At 36.4% G+C, this 19,196-nt stretch overlaps 1 protein-coding gene across 2 annotated transcripts in view; it reads left to right on the top strand.

The window, feature by feature from the left end:
- Window positions 1–12,345, top strand: part of TAF1B (TATA-box binding protein associated factor, RNA polymerase I subunit B) — a 106,814-nt gene extending 94,469 nt beyond the window's left edge. For both annotated transcript variants that reach the window (XM_004373069.2, XM_023728264.1), the window contains 2 exons: window positions 5,003–5,225; window positions 11,969–12,345. In XM_004373069.2, coding sequence (XP_004373126.1) covers window positions 5,003–5,225; window positions 11,969–12,173 — 428 coding nt within the window. In that variant the 3' untranslated portion in view covers window positions 12,174–12,345. The remainder of the gene's footprint in view (window positions 1–5,002; window positions 5,226–11,968) is intronic.
- The last annotated feature ends 6,851 nt before the right edge of the window (window positions 12,346–19,196 follow it).

Here is a 19,196-nt window from a genome sequence, read left to right as displayed (position 1 = left end):
TGTGGGGTTGTTAACCAATGTCATAAAACAGCATGTGTGTTACTGTTACATGAGAAACTATCTGTTCTGTAAGCCTTCACCTGAAGTACAATAAAATATTAAAAAAAAAAAAATTGCCATTTTAACCGTTTTTAAGTGTACAATTCAGTGACATTAATTTGCATTCACCATGTTGCACAACCGTCACTACTATATCCAAACGTTTTTCAAACAAACTCAATCTCCCTTAAACAATAACTCCCCGTCCTTCTCTCCTCCCTGCTTGGTAACCACTAATAAACTTTGGTCTCTAGATATTTCATATAAGTGGAATTACATAATATGTGTCCTTTTGTGTCTGACTTATTTCACTCAGCATAATGTCTTCAAGGTTCATCCATGTTGTAACATGTATCAGAACTTCATTTCTCTTTATGGCTGAATAATATTCCATTGTATGGATATACCACTTTTTGTTTATTTAGTCATCTGTTGATGGACATTTGGATTCTTTCCACTTTTTGGCTATTGTGAATAATGATGCAGTGAACATTGGTGTGCAAGTATCTGTTTGAGTCTCTGTTCTCAAGTCTTTTGGGTAATACATACCCAGGAGTGGAATTGCTAGGTCATACGGAGCCCTGGTGGCGCAGTGGTTAAGAGTTCAGCTGCTAACAAAAAGGTCGGCAGTTCAAATCCACTAGCTGCTCCTTGGAAACCCTGTGGGGCAGTTCTTCTCTATCCCCTAGGGTCGCTATGAGTCGGAATCGACTAGACAACAACAGTTTTTCTTTTTTTTATGATAAGTCTATGTTTAACTTTTTAAGGAACTGCCGAACTGTTTTCTACAGCAGCTGCGCCGTTTTACATTCTTACCAGCAATGGATGAGAGTTCCAGTTTCTCCACATCCTCATCAACACTTGTTATTTTCTGTTTTCTGATAATAGCCATCCTATTGTGTGATATACAATAAATGATATCTCATTGTGGTTTTGATTTGCATTTCTCTAATGACTAATGATATTGAGCATCTTTTCATGTGCTTATTAGCCATTTGTGTATCTTCTTTGGTGAAATGTCTGTTCAAGTCCTTTGCTCAATTTTTAATTGGGTTGTCTTTTTGTTGTTGAGTTTTAGGAGTTCTTCATATATTCTGGATATTAAACCTTTATCAGATACATGATTTCCAAATATTTTCTCCCATTTTGTAGATTCTCTTCACGTTCTTGATGAAGTCCTTTGATGCAAAAAAGTTTCAAATTTTGATGAAGTCCAGTTTATCTATTTTTTTGTCTTTTGTTGCTTGTGCTTTTGATGTCGTATCTAAGAATCCATTGCCAAAAACAAGGTCCTGAAGTTTTATCCCTCTGTTTTCTTCTAAGAGTATTATTATTTTAGTTCTTAAATTTAGGTCCTTGATCCATTTTGAGTTAATTTTTGTATATGATCTTAAGTAGAGATCCGACTTCATTCTTTCAGATGTGTAGATCTAGCTGTCCCAGTACTGTTGAAGAGACTCTTCTTTCCCCATTGAATGGACTTGGCACCCTTGTCAAAAATCAGTTGACCATAGCTCTATGGGTTTATTTCTGGACTTTCGATTCTATTCCATTGGCCTGTATGTCTGTCCTTATACTAGTACCAGATTGTTTTGATTACTGTGGCTTTATGGTACGTTTTGAAATCAGGAATTGTGAGTCCTCCTACTTTATTCTTCTTTTTCACGATTATTTTGGCTATTCAGAGCCCCTTTCAGTTCCATATGAGTTTGAGGATCACCTTTTCCATTTCTGCAAAAAAGGCTCTTGGAGTTTTGATAGAGATTGTGTTGACTCTGTAGATCGCTTTGGGTAACCTTGACATCTTAACAGTATTAAATCTTTTAATCCATGAACCCAGGATGTCTTTCCATTTATTTAAGTCTTCTTTAATTTCTGTCAGTGTACAAGACTTTCACCTCCCTAGTTAAATTTTTTCCAAAGTGTTTTATTATTTTAGATGCTATTGCAAATGGAATTGTTTTCTTAATTTCCTTTTAGGTTGTTCATTGCTGGTGTATAGAAATGTAACTGATTTTTGTGTGTTGATCTTGTACCCTGCAACTTTGCTGAATTCATTTATGAGCTCAAGTAGCTTTCTTGTGAATTCTTTGGATTTTCTAAGTATAGGACAATGTCATTTGTGATTAGAGATAGTTTTACTTCTTCCTTTCCAATTTGAATGCCTTTTATTTGTTTTTCTTGCCTAATTGCTCTGTCTAGAGCTTCCAGTACAATGTTGAATAGCAGTGGTTAAAAAAAAAAAACCACAACCAAACAGGGCATCCTTATCTTGTTTCTGATCCTGGGGGAAAGTTTTCAGTCTTTCAGTCTGAGTATGATGTTAGCTGTGGGTTTTTCATAAATCCCAGTATTCATGTTGAATACTTTCCCTTCTGTTCCTAGTTTTCTGAGTGTTTTTATCATAAAAGGGTGTTGGATTTTGTCAAATGCCTTTTCTGCATCAATTGAGATGATCGTGTGTGGGTTTTTTCCTTCATTCTGTTAATGTGGTATCTTAGATTGATAGATTGATTTTCTGATGTTGATCCACACTTGCATTCCTGGGATTAATCTCACTTGGTCATGGTGTGTAATCCTTTTAAAATGCTGTAGGATTCAGTTTGCTAGGATTTTTACATCTATGTTGTTGTTGTTAGTTGCCATCAAGTCATTTCCGACTCATGGCAACCCCATGTGTGCAGAGCAGAACTGCTCCATAAGGTTTTTAAGGCTGTGACCTTTCAGAAGCAGATCATCAGGCCTTACTTCCAAGGAGGGTTTTGGTAGGTTCAAACCACCAACCTTTCAGCTACTAGTCAAGCACGCAACTGTTTCTTTCACCCAGGGACTCCTTTTGTATCTATATTCATGAGGAATGTTGGTCTGTTATTTTCTTTTTCAATCCCCTTTTTTAAATAAGTTTTTTTAATTCAGAGAATTTTAGATTTCCATAAAAGTTATAAAATACTACAGAGATAGTACAGAGAGTTCTCCTGTACTTCTTGAGTTTGTTTCTCTTAATGTTATCATCATACATGTCCATGGTACATTTGTCAAAACTAGGAAACCAACATTGGTACATTATTATCAAGTAAACTCTAGACTTTATCCAGATATAACTACCAGTTTTTCAATTAATGTCATTTTTTTTTCTGTTCCGGCATCTAATCCAGGATGCCACATTACAATGATTGGTCATGTGTTCTTAGTTTTTCTGGTCTGTGATGTTTCTCATTCTTTCCTTATTTTCCATCACCTTGACAGTTTTAAGGAGTACTGTTTTATAGAATGTCTCTCCAGTTGGCTTTGTCTGATGTTTTGTCTTGGTTAGAGTGAGTTATGGGTTTTGGGGAGGAGGACCATAGAAACGAAGTACCCTTCTCATCACATCATATCAAGGGTACGTGAAATATCCACATGACATCCTGGTGATATTAACTTTCATCTCTTGATTAAGGTAGTGTTTGCCAGGTTTCTCCACTGTAAAATCACTCTTTTTCCCTTTTCATACCCTATTCTTTGGAAGTGGGCCACTAAATCCAGCCCACACTCAAAAGGGGGGAAGGCGCTAGGATCTGTCTCCTGGAGGGAGGAATTACATATATTATCTGGAATTCTTCTAGGTGAAAAATCTGTCTCTTCTCCACCATTTATGTATTTATTCAGTCATTTGTTCAGTGTGGATTCCTTATTTTATACTTTGGGTTATAATCCAATACTATATTTTTTATTTTATTTTTCAAATTATTCCAACTCTTACTGAGAGTTTCTTTAGTTTGGTTCCCATGTCCCTCTGACATGCCCTCAACCTTGTATTTTTTGAGCACTTCATTTCTTTCTGGTACTACAAGATATTCCCAGCTCATCTTGTATTTTCCCTACCCAACCCTTCCTGATCCCTTTCACGCTGCTCTGCTTTTACTTCTTTCAATATCCCTTCCTCCCTTCTCACATACATTTTAATTTAACTTATTTATTATATTTCTTGTTTTTGTGTTATTTCCCCCTGCTAGACTATACACTTCACAAGGGCTGCATCTCTCTCTGTTTTGTTACTGATACATCCAAGGCACACTGAACAGTGCCTGTCACTTAGGAGGCTCTCAGTAAATGTGTGTTGAATGAGTGAATGAATTAAGTGGCTCTGAAAGCATTTCTAAGATGGTAATTCTAAAACGTTTTGAGTAATATAAAACATCATTAGAGTGTTTGGCTTTCCAAAGTGATTGCTTTTATGAGGATGATACTCATTTGTATTTGGGAGTTACTGTCTTCCACCACATGACCCCCTATTTCTGTTTTTACTTCTACTGCCTGGTTCAGGCCCTCAACATCTTTTGTCTGTGTTATTTAAGTAGTCTCATAATTGTTCTCACTTCATCTTACGTTTCTTCAGTCCATCCTATAAAGAGTGATCTTTCTGGCCTAAAGCCTATTGTCAACAAATAGGGTTCAAATCCCATATCATAGTGTTTAATGCTTTCCTCAGACTGATCCTTGCCCGTCTCACTAAGGTGTTTCACCCACCAGCCCTTCACTTTCTATGCTTCTAATTAGCCTTTTTCCACTCCCTTTGTCTTTGTGACAAACATCTTTTCATTTTACAAGACTCAGCTCAAACATGGCCTCCTCTAAGAAAATGTTTCTTAGCTCTACCATCCAATTGAATTGACTGTTTCTTTCTGTTAGGCCCACTCTGTTCTTTACATGCTTTCATTCTTCATTGTAGTTACTAGTTTGTCTTTCCTACAATAGACTCTAAGCTCTTAGAGGGTGGAGACTGTGACTAATACAGGATTGTATTTTGGTGCCTAGTAAAATACCTGGTACGTAGTAGATAGCAAATGTTTGCTTTTAACAATGAATGAATGAACAAATAAATATTAATGTTGTCATATTTATTTTAAAATAAGTCTCTTTATCTTATACTTTGCGATTTAACATTAATTTTTATTTTATTCCTTTTTTTCTCCATTTCCAGAAATGGTAGTGAATCTACAAAAACAATTTAGCACACTGGTTGATTCAACACCAACTGTTGAAAAAAAAAGCCCTTCAAGTTTTCAGTTCAACTGGTCTGAAGAAGACACTGATAGAACTTGTTTCCATGGACATAGCCTCCAGGGAATCCTGAAGAAGAAAGGCCAGTTACTGACAACCAAGAATTCACTATATTGGCTTAGTACACAGAAATTCTGTAAAAGGTACACAATGTTCTTAGTAATCAAAAGCTGTAATACATGGTGAAATTCACAGTTTGGCCTGAAGTAGTATTCTTTTCTAATTAACAAAAAAAGTTAAAGTAGTTGACTATAATAAGAGCCAGATAGGTTATTTGTTGGAATTAGAAGATGGTGAGCTTATAATCAAGATAATGAGCATTATAAATTGAATTTTGTGTGAGAGTTTTAGGACAGCTGGAAAAAAAAGAAGAAAGATGATGTAGCACAATTATCACAAACCTGCTCTTCCTAGCTAAATTAACCTGCAGTGAAACAGCCAAAGCAATAGAAGTATAAATGAATGTGGATCAGGAGAGCATACTGTATTTTTTAATCTATTTTTCTGAATAAGTTACTTACATCATGCCCCTTTACCTCTTAATACTTCCTCATGTGTTTCCTAAAAATAAGGATATTCTCCTAAGTAACCACAATCGTTGTTGTTGTTAGGTGCCATCGAGTCAGTTCTGACTCATAGCAGCGCTGCGTACAACAGAATGAAACACTACCCAGTCCTGCGCCATCCTCACAATCCTTGCTGTGTTTGAGCCCCTTGTTGCAGCCGCTGTTAATCCATCTCATTGATGGTCTTCCTTATTAAATGAAAATAGAGATTTTAGTTTAAGCTTGGTAAAGATATCTTGTGTAAATACTTGAATAAGTTTTAATAAAAAAAAAAAAACCCATTGCTATCAAGTTGATTCCACTTCATAGCAACTCTATAGGACAGAGTAGAACTGCCCCATAGTGTTTCCAAGGAGGGCCTGGTAGATTCAAACTGCTGACCTTTTAGTTAGCAGTCGAGCTCTTAACCACTGTGTCACCAGGGCTTCACATTTTAATAGTCATCTTAAAAATAGAGTGGACTTCCCACATATAAATGCAATGAGATAAATGAGAATAATGAGAAAATTTTAAGAGACTCATTTCTAAAATAGTACCTATCCTGTATCAATGGACTAAGGCATATTGGCAAATACGAATGAAAACTTCCCTGGTAAAGACCAGAAAGTAATACAAAAGATGAAGAATCATATTTTCAATTTACAAAGTCCACAAGAGAAGAGAAATTATCTGAGAATCAGTTGCATGAATGAAGCATATAGTATAATTTTATATAGAGTAGGTGTATCTTCTGAACTAATTACCACTGAGATTTTATTTTAGTTCAGTTGCTTAGTTATTGCTTTGATTTTTTTTTTTTCCCCTTTCTCTACCTGCATTTCCTGTTTAGATTCTTTCCTCTTAGCTACTCGATATGCAAACTCTAGGAAACAAAGCTTACTTTTATGATTATTGAGTTTGGAGAAAGTGGGATTAAGGACAAGACACCAGAGGGAATTAATCTATGTGGGACATAGCAAAAGCCCCCATAGTGACCAAAAAGTAAAACAAATGCAAGCTTTTGACTTAGGTCACATTTAATTATCAGCTCTTTGGCATACTAGTTTCACTACATTCTCACACTTCTTACTTAGTAATAGGTTGCCTCCTTATTTTCTCTCTCTCTCTTTTAATGAAGAGTTTTATATTCCCTATAAAAAGTAGATGTTGGAATAATACAGTATAAGTTATTGTTTAGGTAATTTATTTCATATGACTCAGAAAATTTCATCAGGTTGTGGGTAATGAAGAATGTGGTACTCCCCAGAGCACAAAATTTGCTTTTTCTTTAATTACACTGAAATTCAAGTCAAAAAAGTGTTTTTTGAGCACTTGAAGGTAAATCTCTGTCCTAAATCCTAGGTGGATCCGAAGATAAATCAAGAGGGTTTTTTTTTTTCCTCCCCTAAGCCTAGGTGGAGAGAAGATATCTTTTATGAGAGTATGTATGTTTTCCTCCACTTCTTTTGTAGTGTCTTTACAGTAGCTATAGGGAGGAGTACGTGGATCAAAACCTACAGGGACGGTTAGATAAAATTCTTTCAACTTCAGAGTATATTTGAATTTTTTTCATAATATTGGTGGAAGAAACTGAAGTGGTTCAGGCTATGCCATAAAATTCCTTTCTCTCTTGCCTATTTTAATTTTTAGTTCAAATGTATATAGTAATAGTGAAAAGGCCATTGAGTAAACTGGTATTATGACTCTGAAGTCACTTCATCACTCAATTTCTTTATATTTAAAATAAAAAGATTCATCTAATATTCTTCCCTCCCTAACATTCTAAGTAATTTATATGGGAAAAATAAATCTCATTGTGACTTTATATTTTTATACTAACTCACATCCCCATACTGGCATAGAAATTGTGTACAGGGAAATTTTCCATAGTAGTTAAGAGGACTTGCTAGAGAATCAGGCTGTTATATCCTAGCTCTGCTACTTGCTAGTTGTGGGCAAGTTATTTACCATCTCTACAGCTGTGTTGCCCCAGTTGTAAAGGTAGGGATAATGCTGATTTTATGCTCTCCTCAAAACCTCCAGCAACTCTCATCTCACTCAGAGTAAAATCCACAGGCCCTGTGGTGCCTACAAGCCCCTACTTGATCTGTCCCTCTGCTACTTCTCTGACCTCATCTGCTACTGCCGGTATCTGTGCTTACTCCCTCTGTTCACACTGGCCTCATAGCTGTTCCTTAAACTTGCCAAACACTCTCCTGACTCAGGCCTTTGCATATGTTGTGCCTTCCGCCTGCCCCCACCGCCACCCCCACCCCCCACATACCCCCATGGGCCCACTTCTTTCAGGTTTTTGCTCACTTTCTCAGAGAGGCCTTCCTTAGCCATCCCGTCTGAAATAGCACCAACCCTCCTCCACACACACCCTATCACTCTCTATCCCCCTTGCCTGTCTTAGTTTTCCTTATAGCTCTTATCACTATTTAATATATACTTATTTTTCTAGTTTTCTGCCTCCCTACACTAGAATATAAGTAACTTGAGTGCAGGGACTCTTGTTTAATGTCAAATCCCAGAGGCTAGAACAGGGCCTAGCACATAGTAGGTGCTTACCAGGTATTTGATGAATGAATGAATGGAAAATAGAGCCTTCCCCAAGGAGTTCTTCTGAGAATTTAATGACATTTGGTGTCTGTCAAATGGTAAGTACTCAATAAATAATCACTATGATCATTATTAGGAGCCTTAGTAGCTCGGTGGTTAAGCACTCGGCTGCTAACCAAAAGGTTGGTGGTTTGAACCCACCGGGATGTAGCAGTCTGCTTCTGTAAAGATTACAGCCTTGGAAACCCTATGGGGCAGTTCTACTCTGTCTTATAGGGTTGCTATGAGTCAGAATCGACTCGACGGTAATGGGTCTCATTTTTTTTTTGTGATCATTGTTATTATAAGACAGCTAAAGCTAAACCACCACATATAGTTGAAGTTTTGGTAAAACCATGGCTTCATGCACCAAGATTGTGTCAACTGTGCCTGTTTTAGATCATAGCCTAGGACTACAAAGTAAATAGGATAAGCTTCAGCCAACCAATAAAAATGTCACAAAGTCTAGTCGCTAAATCTAATACAGTTTTCTCAGAGAGCCCTTAGCCCTTCGCTCAGAGCCTGTTTACTCTTCCCTTGTGGGTGTTTCTTTCAGGCTTAGTTATCTGATTTCCAGAGTCCCCCTCTGTGAATAGGCTGGTTACTCACAATTAGCCAGGTCAAAAAACCTGTTTATAGGTGTTGGCTGATGAAGTGTACCTAGCCCTAACCACCCTGAGAGTGGCAGATAGTTCATCTTTCCTTCCAGAGGAAGAGATAGGGAAGTGGTTTTTCAAATTGTATTCCAAAAGAAGTGGAGTTTGATTTGAATTTATTTTTAACATCTTTTTAAAACTATAGTGAAAAACAATACTCAAATATGTTAATATGCCAAATCTGAACATATTTGAGACCACCAAAACATTGTGTTGCCAGCTTTGCCTATTTTTGTCAGACTTCAGAAACTCTTTTCCTTTTGCATACATTTGAACTTCTCATAAGGAAGGGTTACCTTTATGCTTAATTTAGACCTGTGCGTGTTCACGCACTTGAAAATGTTGGTATAAACGTATTCTTACAGCAGACATTCACCACATCGTTTATTTTAAATGGTAGACAGAGCTCAAAGGACATCAGTTGGCACACGATCTATTCACAGCAGAATAATAGGCAGTAACAAATTCTGTTTTATACTTGGTTTTATCTCATAATTGGCTTTCTGAGTTTATGGTACGTTAACCCATTGTAAGATAGGGATTCAACTTAGAAATAAAAAGTTCTTACTCTATCAAATAATTTGGACCCATGTATCTTAAAAGAATCCTAATATTTTTTAAAAAAAAAGGCATTTTAAAATTTGATGTTTGTAAGTACGTATCATTGTACATTAAGATTTTCTAAATCTTCTCAGCAATAAATTTGATGCTAGGCTCTTACGACTGTAACTGGCATCAGTAACTCCTGTTTAAAATGTTTGTTGCCAAACGTTTATTGCCAAGTTAATGTTAAAATTTATCAATTTGTACTAATTAGATGTTTTTAGCTAGTTGTTGTTCTTGTTGTTTTGCTAAGGGGGAGTTAGAGGAAGCCCTGATATTCTGAGGCCTCCAGGGAGTTTTTTTTCTCCTTACACCACTGAGCAGTTCCCCGCGTGCCCTGTGTTTTATCTTTCTGGTCTGGAAGTAGAGTTTTCCTTATGGTCCCTGGATGAGAGAAACCATAAGTTCACCCTCTTTGTGATAACATTTTAACTTGAAATTTGTCTGAAAGAAGCTCTATTAATATAGCTGAAATTTAAATAATTAGAAAAAAAGCAGGAGGCCACCTATTTGTGAGAGTTTCTGTAAATGGCTTGTATTTGATGTCTATTAAACCAATCACTGAACATTTTAGGCTGTTAAATTTCCCACTAGTGAACATAGTAGGAAATGGTATTGGCTTCATTGTATATTATTAAGATAGCCTTAAGATTTTAAATGAAAACGAACAACCAAACAAAAAAAAACATTTCTGATGGCCTATAGGGAAAGTGAACATTTTATGAGTCCTTTCTCTGTACCAAGTATTGGGTTAAGTGCTTAGTATACATAATCCTTTTATCAGCTCTACAAACCTGTTGCCATCGAGTCAATTTCGACTTATAGAGACCCTTTAAGACAGGGTAGAACTGCCCCGTAGGGTTTCCAAGGAGCGGCTGATGGATTTGAGCTGCTGGCGTTTTGGTTGGCAGCTGATCTCTTAACCACTGCCCCACCAAGGCTCCATCAACCCTATAGATAGGTACTGTTATTTTTTTCCTGTTTTACAGATGGGTGGCAGAGCTTTGTGGTGTAAATCGTATAGGGTCTTTCAGGAATTTAAGGCCAAATGGGTTATATAAATCATAGTATCTAAAAGTTTTTATCTATTCTGTTATTTGTTTACTTATTTTTTTAAACTTTTTATTACGGAAATTGCAAGTATATTCAGAAGCAGAGAATAGTATGATGAACACCCATGTATCCATCACCCAGCTTCAAAAATTATCATCAAAATGGATAAGCTTGCTTCACCGTACCCCAACTCACTCCTTCACCCCACTACCCCCAGATTATTTTGAATCAGATCTCACACCATATCATTTCATCTGTGTCTTAGTTATCTAGTGCTAGTTATAAGAGAAATACAACTGAGTGGCTTTAACAAACTTATTTTCTCACAGTTTAGGAGGCTAGAAGTCTGAATTCAGCGCACTGGCCCTAGGAGAAGGCTTTCTCTCTCTAGGGGAATGTCCTTGTCTGTTTTCAGCTTCTGTTTCTTGGTTCCTTGAAGATTTCATGTGGCATGGCATCTGTCTTCACCCATCTGTGCTTTCTTGCTGCTTGCTTAATCTGCTCTTTTATATCTCAAAAGAAATTAATTTAAAGCACACCCTATATTAATACTGGCTTATTAACATAACAAAAAAAATTCCCCAATGGGATTATAACCACAGGCATAGTAGGATTTACAGCACATATTTTGGGGGGACACAATTCAATCCACAACAGTCTATAAACATTTTTTAAACCAAACCATAATACCATTATTTTGACCTAAACAAAATTGGTAGTAATTCCATAATATTATCAAACATGTAGTCAATGTTTGGATTTTCCAATTGTCAAGTAATTTTTTTTAATGTGTTTGACTTAGAATCCAAATAAGGCTCTTACACTGCAAGTGGTTGATAAATCCCTTAAGTGTGTTTTAAGCCAGAAGTTCCTCCTCTTTATCTCTTATTTTCATTCTCTTGCAATTTACTTGTACGGTAAGCCAGGTCATTCGTCCTGTACAATTTCTCAAAGTATGGATTTTGCTGGTTACAGCCCTGTGATACTTAAAATGTTCCTCTGCCCCTCTATTGCCTGTATCTTGGTAAAGATAGGGATTTGATCAGATTCAGGTTCCACTATCTTGTAAAATAGGTAAAAGTACTTTGTAAACTCTTCTTTCTGCACTACGTATAGGAGTGCAAGCCTAAATATGAAGTCTGGTGTTTTAGTTTGAGTGGAATGGGGGATTATTTGTTTTCTTTTGTTTGTTTTAAAAATAACGTCTAGAATCTCTCTCACCTTGTATGGTGGTCACAGACGGTGGTAAAATTTTTCCTTTGTAAAATTAAAGAGTTTTAACAAATTATTCTAAGTTTTCTTCCAGTTCAGGGTACTATTTTAAGCCTAACCATATTATTTGTTAAGTTTGAGGGTGTTCAAGGTATATATGCATACATTTCTAAATTGTCATTTAAAGATAACTTAGCCCTTTTCTTTTCCTTCTAGCTATTGTAAACATGTGACAACCTATGAAGAATCGAATTATTCTCTGAGTTATCAATTTATACTAAATCTTTTCTCCTTCCTGCTAAGAATAAAGACATCCTTTCTCCATGAAGAAGTGAGCTTAGTTGAAAAGAGACTTTTTAAAGCAAAATATAGTAAAATAAAAAAGAAATCTTCAAGATCCAAAAAAGTGAGAAGATATTGAGAAAAATACAGTAGAAACTTTCTTGAGAAAATAATAGTGACGATAATGTCAAATTGGAATTTAACATTCTCGAAAATTGTGGAAAATAGAATTGTATCACACATATATATGGTACCGTGTATGTATATATGACATACATGTATATGTATTAAATGTGCTTATAAAGATACATATGGGAAAACAGATGAACTTTGAATTTATTTTTTAAATTATGAATGTTCTTTGAATAAATTAAAACAAGTTATATAAATGGTATCCATAAATTTGTACTCATTGTATTTTAAAGCTAAATTTGCTTTTTAAACTAGATCACTTCCCTACTTCTTCTGTCCCAAAGTAAATCCCTGATGGATCAAAGATCTAAACATTATAAACTTTTATGTATATACAGAAAACACGTGTGGCCTTGGAATGGGAAAGGATACTCTAAGATGCCTCAAACCGAGAAGCGAAAAGGAAAAGATCAATAATGTGACTACAAAGACAAAAGACAAACTGGGAAAAAATATTTGTGGCATATGATGGACAATTTAATGTAAAGAATTTGCTCTTGCACATAATAGGAAAAAGACAAGCTGACCAAGGGATATGAAAAGATAGTTCTCTTAAAATACACACACACACACGCACACACGCCCACGCACACACACACACACACACACACACAAAGGCTCCTGAGACCAGAAGAACTAGACGGTGCCCAGCTACCAATTCTGAACGTTCTGATCAGGACCACAGTAGATGAATCCTGATAGAAAGGGATAAAAATGTGGAATACAACTTCAAATTTCCAAAAAAATCCAGACTTACTGACCCACTGAGAAAGGAGGAATCCCTGAGACTATTACCACGAGACATTTTTAAAGTCTTGAACCAAAACTATCCCTCAAGTCACCTTTTACCTAAATTAGCCTGTAAGGCAGTGAGTATCACCCTTGAGTACTGTGATCTTTTAAAAAACCATCTATATGAGACTAAATGGTCGACAAATGCTCTAAAGCATAGACGAGACGGTTGGGAGGCTCTAAGACAAGGTTAATGGGGATGGAATAACTAGAACAAAAATAATGAGAATGTGGGTACAATGTGAAGAACATAACCAATATCACTGAACAGTATGTGTAGAAATTGTTGATGAGAACCTATTTTGCTGTGTAGACTTCCATTGAAAATATACTAAAATATTATTTTAAAAAAAAACACACAAAAGCTAAGCCAAAAAACAGGGTAGGGTACTCATATTAAAGAAATGCAAATTAAATAAGGAGCTACTATTTCCCACATTTTAGATTGGCAGAGACTATGAAGGTTTATAATACCTGGAGGATATTGGAAAATCAGGCATTCTTGTTCACGGTTCATTTATTTGTGCAGCAACTATTTATTGAGCACTACTTTGTTCCAGGCACATTCTAGACATGCCGTACATCACTGAATGAGGTCCTTGCCCTTAAGGATCTTTTTTTTTTTAATTCTTGTAAAGATATAGATAGCACCACATGTGCCACTTGAACATTTTTCACTTACACAGTTCACTGAGATCAATTACATGGATCATGTGTCCTCTGCCAAATTTTCTATCATAAAAACTCAGTGCTCGCCAAACAATAATTTCTTCCATTTCCTCTTCCTCCCACCCCTGGTAACCACTATTAAATTCTGATCTCTGTATATTTACCTATTTTATGTACTTCATGTTAGTGACATTATACAATATTTGTCCTTTTGTGACTGACTGATTTTACTCAGCATCGTGTTTTCAAGGTTCATCCATGTTATAGTATCAGGACTTCATTTCTCTTTATGGCAGAATAATATTCTATTGTATGTATGTACCCCATGGTGTTTATCCATTCACCTGTTGATGGATATCTGGGTTGTTTCTACCTTTTGGCTATTGTGAATAATGCTGCAATGAATATTGGTGTACATGGGTCTGTTCATCTCACTACTTTTAAGTCTTGGGTGTATACGTAAGAATGGAATTGCTGGGTCATGTGGTAGCTTCATATTTAGCTTTTTGAGGAACCACCACTGTTTTCTATAGTGACTGTACCGTTTTGCATTCCTACCAGCAATGGATGAGGGTTCTGATTTCTCCACATCCTCACCAACATTTGTTGTTCTGTTTTTTTCATCTTAGCTATGCTTGTGGTGGTGAAATGATACCTCATTGTGGTTTTCATTTGCATCTTTCTCATGGCTGATGGGAGCCCTCGTGGCACAGTGGTTAAGAGCTATGGCAAACTATGGCTGCTAACCAAAAGGTTGGCAGTTCAAATCCACCAGCCACTCCTTGGAAACCCTATGGGGCAGTTCTACTCTATCCTATAGGGTCAATATGAGTCAGAATCGACTCGACAGCAACGGGTTTGTTTTTTGTTTTTGTTTTTTTGGAATGGCTAATGACGTTGAGCATCTTTTCATGTGCTTGTTGGCCATCTGAACATCCTCTTTAGTGAAAATGTCTATTCAGATCCTTTGCCCTTTTTTTTTTATTGTGCTTTAAGTGAACGTTTACAATTCAAGTTAGTCCCTCATACAAAAATTTATACACACATTGTTATGTGACCCTAGTTGCTCTCCCTATACTGTGACAGCACAGTCCTCCTTTCCATCCCGGATTTCCCATGTCCATTCAACCAGCTCCTGACCCTCTCTGCCTTCTCATCTCGCCTCTGGCCAGGAGCTGCCCATTTAGTCTCATGTATCTACTTGAGCTAAGAAGCACACTCTTCACGAGGATCATTTTATGTCCTGTAGTCTAGTCTAATCTTTGTCTGAAGAGTTGGCCTTGGGAATGGTTTTAGTTTTGCCTTTGCCCATTTTCTGATTGGGTTGTTTGTCTTTTTCTCACTACGTTTTATGATTTCTTTATATATTCTGGTTATTAAACTCTTATTGGACAAATCGTTCGCAAAATTTTTCTCCCAGTCTGTAGGTTGTCTTTTTACTTTGTTTACAAAGTTCTTTGATGTACAGAAGTTTTTAATTTTGATGATATGCCATTTATTTTGTCTTTTGTTGCTTATGATTTCAGTGTCATATCTAAGACTCCGTTGTTGAAGGCTAAGTTCCGAAGCATTACCACTGTTTTCTTCTAAAAGTTTTATGGTTTTAGGTCACACATTTAGGTCTTTGATGCATTTTTAGTTATTTTTTGTATATGATGTGAGGTAGGGGTCTAACTTCATTCTTTTGCATGTGGAAATCCAGTTGTCCCAGCACCATTTATTAAAGAGACTATTCTTTCCCCCATTTGATGGTTTTAGCATTCTTATCAAAGATTAATTAACCATAGATGCATGCACTTAATTCTGGACTCTCAGTTCTGTTCCAGTGGTGTATATGCCTATCGTTACACCAGTACCAGACTGTTTTGATTACTGTAGCTTTATAATATGTTTTGAGATCACCTGCCCTTAAGGATCTTATATTCTAATTGGGCATGGCAGATAGTAAACATATATAATGTTTGGAGTAGTGAAATTCAATGAAGAAAAAGCAACGTAAGGGATAAGTGATAAGGTGGGCCATCGTATAGAGTGGTCAAGGAAAGACCCTCTGTGGAGGTGACATTTGAGCAGAGACAACTTGTATGAAGTGCAGTAGAGGGGGCAAGCCATGTAGCTATCCAGGGGAAGATCATTCCAGGCAGAGGAAACAAGTGCAAAGGCTCTGAGATAGGAGCATTCTTGATGAACTCAAGGAATATTTCTGGATGGCTGCAGTGTTGTGGTTGAATGGGAGAAGTGGTAGCAGATAGGGTACAAGAGATTGCTTTGAAGCCTGTAGTAAAGGCTTTGGATTTATCCCAAGTGTATAATGAGAAGCCCTTGGAAAATTTTGAGCAAAAGAATGTTATGATTCAACTTATGTCATAAAAGGATCACTTTGACTACTCTGTGATAAATAGACTATAGAGGAATATAGGCAGAGGTAGAGAGGCTATTTTAGGCAGTTTGAATCCACCAGGCGCTCCTTGAAAACCCTATGGGGTAGTTCTACTCTGTCCTGTAGGGTCTCTATGAGTTGGAATTGACTCAACGGCAACGGGTTTTTTTTTATAGGGTTGCAATGCGTTGGAATCGACTCGACAGCAACGGGTTTGGTTTTGGTTTTATATCCTGTTGGTAAGGGAAGGATTACTGCCCTAGAGATATGGGGATAGCCGAACATCCAACACCAGACACTGCATAGATTAGATTGACAGTAATTGGTCAGTCACATGTACTCATAGCCCAGGGAAGGAGGTCACGGCACACCATGCAGAGCTACACAGGCATTGCAGTCAGGAACCAAGTGAGCAACCAGGGGCTGTGGGAGACAGGATTTGTAGTGTCAAGAGGGTTAGGTGACCCCTGATTCCCAGAGGAGGATATGATTAGCTTGTTTGAATAATTCCACAGTCTAAAAGGGAACTGAAACCTGCTACTTAGGAATAAGTAAGAACTGCACCTGGTCCACTTGATAAGCGGATAGTTTGCCTAGGGGACCTTATCCACAGGAGCAGAGTGGAGAGGGGAACTTCAAGTTAGGCTCTCCAAGGCCCTCCCAGTTTCACAAGATATCAAAGGCTGCAAATAATGTTGGGCCTTAGTTTTAGGCCTTATACCACAGGGGAACACAGAAGAGTGGGGGATTGGGAAATCAGTTCTGTTTTGGACATGTTGAGTTGGAGATGCCTATTAGACATTGCAGCGATGTCAAAATAGATAATTGGGGGAAAACATCCATAGTTCACGCATCTAGGATAGAAATGTAAATATGATAGTCATCAGAATACAGATAATATTTAAAACTGTGAGACTAAATGGGGTCTCCTATGGACTTAGTATAGGTAGAGAAGAGCTCTTCATAGGTGCTGTCTATCCTATTGAAGAAGTTCCCCTTTATTCCTAGTTTGCTAAGCATTTTTATCAGGAATCAATGTTGTTTTTTTCAAATGATTTTTCTACATCTGATATGATCATATGTTTTTTGTTTTTCTTTTTAGGCAGTTAATATAGTAAGTTACATTGATTGAGTTTCAAATGTTAAACCAACCTTGCATTCCTGGGATAAACCTCACTTGGTCATGATATATTATCCTTTTTATATATTGCTGAATTTGATAATTGCTGAAATTTTTTAATGATTTTTACATTAATGCTCATAAGGAATCTTGTTCTGTGACTTTCTTGTGATTTCTCTATCTGGTTTTGGTATCAGGGTAATGCTGGCATCACAGAATGAGTTGTGAACATTCCCTTCTCTTTTATTTCTATATTCTAGAAATACAGAATTTTTGTGTAGGGTTTGTATAGAGTTGGTATTGTTCTTGGTAGTGATGCTTGGTAGTGAAGCCCATCTGGGTCTGGAGTGGGAAGGTTTTTAACTACAAATTCAATTTCCTTAATAGGTATAGGGCTGTTCAGGTTATTTATTTCTTCTTGAGAAAGCTTTGCTCTTCAAAAGATACCGTTATGGAAATGAAAAGTCAAGCTGGGAAAAAAATTTGCAAAACTGACTGAGACCAAATGGTCAATATTTACTCTGAAGTAAAGATGAGAAGGCAAGAGGGCAGGGAAATTAGATTACTGGAAACAAACAACCAGAATGGAAATAATGAGACACTTGATACACTGTGAAAAATGTAGCCAATGTCACTGAAAAAATTGTGTAGAAATTGTTAAATGGGAACCTAATTTGCTGTGTAAACTTTCACCAAAAAATAAATATTTTTAAAAATCAGTTGACCATATGATGGAAGATTTGGCAACAATTATGGCTGATGGTTGTACGACATGATTAATTGAACATGTTCAAATTGGTATAACTAAATTGTATACCTGAAAAATGTTGAATTGGCAAATGTTGTGTTATATATATTTTTTATAACAATAAAAGTAAAAAACCATATATTTAACAAAGGACGTGTATCTATGTAAAGAATTCTTACAACTCAATAATAAGAAAGCAAACAACCCAATTAAAAATGGGCAAAAGATTCAAACACGTTTCACCAAAGAAGATATATAGAGAACAAATAAACACATGAAAGGTGCTCAACATCGTTAGTTATTAGGAAAATGCAAACTAAAACCACAATGAGATGCCACTACACACCCACTAGAATGTATAAATTTATAAATTTACACTAGAATGTGTAAATCCAAGGGTACTAGAATGGCTAAATTAAAAAGACTGACAATACTAAGTGTTGGTGAGGATTTAGAGCAGCTGGCACTCCCACTGCTGGTGGCAATGTAAAAATGATACAGTCATTTTAGAAAACAGTTTGGAGTTTCTTAAAAGTGAAAAATATACCTATTATATGATATAGCTATTCCACTCCTAGGTATCTACCCAAGAAAAATAAAAGCATTATTTCCACATAAAGACTTGTACACAAATATTTGTAAAATAGCCAAAAAAGGAAAACAACCCAAACATCCATTGACTTGTGAATGGATAAACAAATTGTGGTATAGCCATACAATGAAATACTACTTAACTATAAAAAGGACTGAAATGCTGACAGACACAACACCCCTGCTCAGGAGTGAAATTTAGGGGAGCACCCTGGTGGCACAGTGGTTAAGAGCTTGGCTGCTAATCAAAAGGTCTGCAGTTTGAATCCTCCTTGGAAACCATTTGGGGCAGTTCTGTTCTATCCTATAGGGTAGCTATGAGTTGGAGTCACTCAACTGCAACCAGTTTGGTTTGGTTTAGGTTTATAGGGTCACTATGAGTTGGAATTGACTCTACAGCAATGGATTTTTTATATAAGAAGTATATCTTTTATAACTTAAAAATTGCTATCTACAATTTTGAACTAAAAAATTTCATTTGAATATGAATTTTATAGAATCAACATCATGATTTGAAGTGCTGAGGCACTTCAGTTGAATAAAGAGTTGCTAACGAATTCCATATACTTAAAAATAGTGAGATGTAGAGAGCTCAAAGCTGTTAAAAGTTTTGGGACACTCACCAATAAGAAATGAGGGGGAGTGAAAAATAAGGTTTTGCATGCATTCC

This window comes from Trichechus manatus, unplaced genomic scaffold (assembly GCF_000243295.1).
Source record: "Trichechus manatus latirostris isolate Lorelei unplaced genomic scaffold, TriManLat1.0 scaffold00023, whole genome shotgun sequence".
In the NCBI taxonomy this organism is placed as follows: domain Eukaryota; kingdom Metazoa; phylum Chordata; class Mammalia; order Sirenia; family Trichechidae; genus Trichechus; species Trichechus manatus.
This window is presented reverse-complemented; position numbering and strand designations above follow the sequence as displayed.